Source organism: Phragmites australis, chromosome 4 (assembly GCF_958298935.1).
Source record: "Phragmites australis chromosome 4, lpPhrAust1.1, whole genome shotgun sequence".
Taxonomy (NCBI): domain Eukaryota; kingdom Viridiplantae; phylum Streptophyta; class Magnoliopsida; order Poales; family Poaceae; genus Phragmites; species Phragmites australis.
The window spans coordinates 24,586,827-24,593,320 of NC_084924.1; the positions used below are offsets into that span (position 1 = coordinate 24,586,827).

Sequence of the window (6,494 nt, forward strand, 5' to 3'; positions counted from 1 at the left end):
TATAGCATCATGCTATGTACATATTTACAATATAAGAAAAAATTAAGTTGTGATAGGAAACAAATTAACTAATAAATCTAATGATTAAGTAATTAAAATTCTTTGACTGCTCTATTTTATCAAACTGGTTCTTAGTGAGGAGTCACAACTTAATCCATCACTAATGACTCTCTAAGATGACCCATCACTGATAAGTTGGTCATTAGTGACCCGTCACTGTTATCATAAGTGACGGGTCATCTTATGACTCGTTATTAATTTTGTGTATATTTTGTCTGTTTTTCACGTAGTGATATTTCTGCTAATTTGAAAATAAGAAATTTATAAATAAAAACATTATAGAATTCTGCCTTCTTTCAACACTTACCTAAGTAGGCCCAAATAGAGCAAAGGCCCATTAGCAGTGTTAGCCCCACATGTAATAAAACTGGTAATATAATTGGTGGTGGGGCTACACGAAACTAATCAACCATAATACCTGTGGTCAAGTCACACATGCCGAGGTGCATATGGTTCACTGAAACTTGGACAGTTAAACATGGGGTTTTCTAAAATTTGCTATAGGAAATATTCGCCTCTCATATAAACAATAAACTGTGCTGGCTATGGGACTCACTACATCATGACACTGTGCTGGCGGTGATTAATTTGACAACAAAAAGATCAGAATGTTGCACTAGATATTGTGTTTTAGTCAATAAGTGGATCATCGTCCAGATTTTGCGAATTACACATATACATTGAATGCAAAAGCTATGTAAATGTAAAAAAAATGATATATTTACCACTAATGTGAAAGCCAACAATCCTATCTGGGAGGCAGCCTCAACCTTGAGGACATTAACCTGGATGGTACACCAAAAGAGAGCGAGAGCTTTTGACTTGCCTATACGAAGTTCCAAACAACGCGCATATTATGAATTCGACTATGGACTCGATCAAGTATGCCACGGTCTACAATTTGGAGCCCTAAAATCGTTTCCTTGCTTTCGCGCAGATTTGAGCGTCAAATGGAGTGACCACTTTCCAAACGGAACCTGCTGTGACCCTGACTCCAACAGTTAGACTGAAGTCGATCGCGTGCCTTGTTGCCTGTTCATTTTCATACCGGTAACATTTTTTCCCCGGACGCCCGACGATTCTCGTAAGCATAGCAAGGCTTGCTTTCTACCCAACCCTCTGCCGGACTTTCGGATCGAACGCGCAGGAAACTGTGCCGGGCTCCCTGCTGCAACATATCGCAGTTCACATGTTTACCAAGCTTCCGAACGACAGGGCTGAACAAGCTGCACTTCCGCGGGCTGCTGAACTCCACGTATCTCAGAAACTCGGCGGCGCCATTGGCCAGCCTCTCAAACCTCTGAACGGCAGCACAGGCACGGGAGGACTCGTCGCTGCCACGGGCCAGCACTAGGAGAGCCGAGATGAACGACAAGACCGCGACAGCGACCCGCCTAGGGAAGGGCGCCAGCGCCAGCCTCTCCCTGGCTGCCTCCTCCTCCAGCTCCCGCAGCTTCCACCGGTGCAGCGCGACATCGCAGTCGTCTGCGGCGCGTCTCAGCTTCCGCCGCCAGAGGAGAAGGGACATGTCGGTGACCTGCCACCGGCTGAACACCTCCAGCGCGGCCTCCATCTTGATGTGCGCCATCTCCAGCCTCTCGATGCCTTCTCGCGTCGTTAGTCTCTCCCGGTGCTTGCTGATGAGAAAGGAGGAAGTCCGGTTGACAACCTCACCGGCGACCATGGAGCCGACCATCTCCGCCATAGCGATTTAACAAGTCGCGCCGGCAACAGACGGAATCGAATCGGTAGTCGAGTATGGTAATAGAGAGGGTATCGGACACGAAGCGGACGGAAACGTAAGTGAAGAAAGGAGAAGGTGAGCACGAAAGGAAAGTTTAGACGCGGCATCCTGGTCATTGGTCAGAGTCGACTGAGCTTTTGAAATATATTTTTTGAGGACTGAGTCAATACACGCAATGGTTGCAAACAATCTAAGAAATAATTAATTAAATTGAGCGACCATGAAACTATAGAATTTTTCTTTATTTTTTAAACCTTTGAACTAAAATTTAAAAATAAACCCCTTAAACTAAATTTTAAAAAACGGATCTTTTGCTTACACCACCGTAAATGGTGTTGTATGTGAGAACCATCAAAATCGTACTCGGTTTAATTGATCATACCGGTTGACGAGATATATAATTATTCTGTATATTTAGTATATTTCTAAAGGGATATATGAGCATCGTCTTTATCTTATTTGATACAGGGTTGGTCATAGTTGCCGCTGAGTAAGGTATGGAGATAAAATACAAGGAAGCTGGTAGCACCAAATCGTTGTTTTTGGGGTCGGAAAAATTGAAAAAAGAAGGCATCCGAGGAACCCCCACGCCCACGCTATCGCAAGTTACAAGTCACGCGATTTTTCATATGAAATACGCACGTGTGTGGTTTGTAGTACTCGAACCCGGTCCTTACCATCTCACCATAGAAAATGCTAGTAATACCATTAGCATATACAATCCTTTTAACATCTTCTATCTGAAACTTCAAATGATTATTTGGATATCTAAATGACATCAAATGAAAAAGTTTTCAACTACAAAGTTATAGATCTCATTGAGGGCTATAGTTCTGATATAAAGTTTGTTCCCATCCGATTTCGTATGAAAAATTATGAATTTTTTAAAATAAATTATCATCTACTATCACTGCCGAGTCTAACCACAAACCAGTAGTGATACTATCACTGTCGGCTCATGGCTAGAGCCGGTAGTGAAACCTTGGCTATCACTACCGGCAGTGATGCTTGACGACTATCACTGCTGGCTCTAACCACCAACCTATAGTGCTATCACTGTCGGCTCGTGGCTAGAGCCGGTAGTGATAATCAAGTTTCACTGCTGGTTCTTTTTGAATGGCTTTTTAGTATCAGTCCTTGATATAAATCGGCAGTAGTACTCCATCACTGCCGGCTCGTAAGGAACCGGCAGTGATGGGCCGGTATACAAGCCTATTTCTGTAGTAGTGCGGGAATCTATCAATGCCCATGCCATTCCAAGATGATACAACCAATCCACATCTTCAAATCTCCAAAGTCACCAAACCACTCAAGACTAGTACAGTAGAAGGCCAACACATATTAATGATCCACGGCAGAAGCAATCTGCTAGTCAATCAGATCTTAAGCCTTAGACACAACCAATTTTGCATACTTCTTAGGGTTCAACACCCCATATTTCATCACTATACTGTGTGATCTATGAATAATCTAGGCAAGACAAGATGTATGGCTATTACACAACTTGGGCAACTGAACCTGTATAAAATAAGTTTCTCTATTTGCGATATACTTCTATGGCTACGCAAGTATCTCTATTTTCCCTATCCTAAAACAATAGGCACTCATGCACAAATCCTCCATAGTTGGTGCTGTCCGTGGGGATAATAAGCAAAGTAGTCGACATTAGAAGATATTGTGCCACCCAACAAGGTGGATTTGGATTTTGGATACCATAGTGATTTCATCCCTGACATTTACACCAGACCAGAAGAGTTACAGGAGATCATTCGATCTCCAAAGGCAATCTACAGTCAATTGACTCTTAAGCTAGCTGACATAAATGTCGCTCAATAGATCGCATAGAGAGACTGGGCCATATGAACTCACCATATGTTCCTACTACCGATTACACGAGTTACCAAGGAATCAATGGCACTGACGAGAACATCCCAGAGGATGAGCCCTAATTTACCAGGTTCGATGTGGCTTCCTTAGAATCATTCGAGGATAAGAAGGAGTATCATGTTGTCAATGCCCCCACCCCCCTAAAACTCTTTGGTGTGTTCACCAGTATCCAACATACATCTTGAGCGGCACAACTACTACAGCACACTAAGATCCTATTCAACTCCAACCCCTGGGTGGGTTGAATGGCCCAACCAATGGTAACTAGATGCAGGAGATGGCTTGGTTAATATACGGAGCTTAATAGGTGGCCGAGAGCTCTACTCATGAAAAAAAAAGCAGGACTCCTAGAGTCAATCAATCACCAAGAGCAAGTCCAGAAGTTGTCCAAGGGTGCACACCCAAGAGAACCCCCCCTCCATTAGGACCCTTCACACCGAGCCCCAATCGAGAACTTGACGGACATAACAAATTATAAAGCATGCCGCAAGATAGGAGGGCATGGATAGTCCTCACCTAGACCTCGCCAGGATCCTGACATCCAAACTCGGCTTCGAAGGGCAGAATTACAATAATCAGAAAAACCATGTGGTTACCATTTGTTAGATCTTCACTCGCCAGCTCTAATCCATACGCTGGCCGTGTAGATTCTGACCTGGTTCAATAGAAAAATACAATGGAAATACTAACCCCCTAAAATTTCTCTCGGTCTATTATATAACCATCCTGGCCACCGGAGGTGATGATTAGGTCATGGTTATTATCTCCGTACAACTCTAGAAGGGCCAGTCCGTTCGTGGCTAACCAACCTGCTGCTCGAGTTGATTGACTCATGGGAGCAACTCTATGACACTTTCTTTCCCAATTTCTAGAGAAATTACAAATGTCTAGGGAAGGAAGATGACCTCCATCACCTCAGCCAAGGCTCTAAAGAATCATTCCAGGAATTCATCAAGAGATTTAGTATTGTCTCCTCCATAGCGGCCTTTGTATTGTTGCTTCTTTGTACGCATCCTCCAGATGCATGAGTTGCTAATAATATAATTTGGACCATTGGGGGTGATTGTATCTCTTTTTGGGCAGAAGTGTAATGGGATCCTTCAAACAGGTGACCATATGTCTGTGTGCCTTTGTGCTATGCTTCTTCATCCCCTTCATAGGCGATGGCTGGTTTTCAGATGACCAAGGTACCGAGACTTCCCATAGATGGTAGCCAGCTTCGTTCCTTCCTGGGGAGAGGTGTCCTCGAGAATCTGGTAGCGGTAGACACGTAGGGTAACTAAGGAGGGCCTGGCAACGCAGTGGTGACCTCATCGTTCCCAGCCATCATGTACTCCATGGGTTCGGCGTTGGTAGGGCCTTCTTCCAAATTTGTTCTAGATTTTCAACCCAACGAAGTCCATCTTGAACCTTTGGGGACAAGCTTCAAAAGTGGTCCAGAACCCTTCGGGTTCTTAACCGCTGCCCAGCTTCGGAGGCAACCCATCCAAAGCCTGGTGACAACCTGTTAGAGGCGAGGCTGAAGGCTAGACGGGAGAGGTGGTCCTCAACCCCCTCAGCCCATAGCCGCTGCTCGGCTCTGGAGGTAATCCGTCCGGAGACTGGTGATGGCGTGTCAGAGGTGAAGCTGAAGGATAGAAGAGAGAGTTAGTCCTTGACCCCCTAGGCCCTTAGCCACTTCCTAGCTCTAGAGGTAATTCATGTGGAGCCAGGTGACGGCGTGTCGGAGGAAAAACCAAAGGCTAGACGGGAGAGGTGGTCCTCAACCACCTTGGCCCTTAGCCGCTGCCTGGCTCCAAAGGTAATCTGTCCGGAGCCTAGTGATGACGTGTCGAAGGTGAAGCCAAAGGATAGACAGGAGAGGTGGTCCTCGACCATGTTGGCCCTTAGCTGCTGCCTTGCTTCGGAGGTAGTCCGCCCGGAGCCTGGCGACAGCGTGTCGGAAGCTGCTCCCTCTGCAATGAACAGTTAGGGATTCCATACTATTTCTCGTGCCACATAGAGTAGGCTTTTACTTAATATTAGCATAGTCTTCATAAGTGTCTTAGATGAGACTGTAGGGGTAATAATTTCACCTTTTACCATACGTGTTTGAGTCGCGTGGGCCATACCTCTTCTTGTGGGGAGGGGGATTTATACCCCTTTGGTCTGTGGGCTGTGCCTCTCGGAGACTAGTGGGTTTTGCACTCTCCGACATGGAGGCGTTTGCCTTCAAGATGCTAGGGGATTTTATCCTTTAGGTTTTTAGAACCTCTCCGTCAGGTGGACGATTTTGGAAGACATCCCCATTTGCAGGGGTTTTTGTAGACTCTTCATTTTGTGGAGGTTTTTTCAAGGCTCTTGGTCCTGCAGAGGTTTTGTATGACTCTCTGTCTTGCAGAGGTTTTGGAGGTCTCTCTGTTTTGGCGGATGTTTTGTAAGACTCTCCGTCTTGCGGAGGCTTTGGAAGTCTCTCTGTTTTGGCGGATGTTTTGTAAGACTCTCCGTCTTGCGGAGGTTTTGGAAGTGTCTTTGTTTTGGCGGAGGTTTTGTAAGACTCTCCATTCTTACCGAAGGTTTTATAGGACTCTCCATTTTTGCTGAAGGTTTTGTAAGACTCTCTGTTTTTGCCGAAGGTTTTGTAGAAAACTCTCTGTTTTTGCCAGAGGTTTTGTAGGACTCTCTGTTTTGGAGGAGGTTTCGTAGGACTCTCTATTTTTGTAAGTCTTTCTGTTTTTGCCGAAGGTTTTGTAAGACTCTCCATTTTTTCCAGAGGTTTTGTAGGACTCTCTGTTTTTGTCGGAGGTTTTGTATCCCCTTTGGC

At 45.1% G+C, this 6,494-nt stretch overlaps 1 protein-coding gene across 1 annotated transcript; it reads right to left on the bottom strand.

The window, feature by feature from the left end:
* Positions 1–666: 666 nt before the first annotated feature.
* LOC133914277 (uncharacterized) lies at positions 667–1,883 on the bottom strand. The gene has a single exon (XM_062357399.1). The coding sequence runs from the start codon at positions 1,763–1,765 to the stop codon at positions 1,103–1,105; it is 663 nt and encodes a 220-aa protein (XP_062213383.1). The 5' UTR covers positions 1,766–1,883; the 3' UTR covers positions 667–1,102.
* Between the last annotated feature and the right edge of the window lie 4,611 nt (positions 1,884–6,494).

What these genes read in the sequence shown, in the direction of transcription:
- LOC133914277 (XM_062357399.1), bottom strand. Translation starts at nt 1,765, where the DNA reads ATGGCGGAGATGGTCGGCTCCATGGTCGCCGGTGAGGTTGTCAACCGG.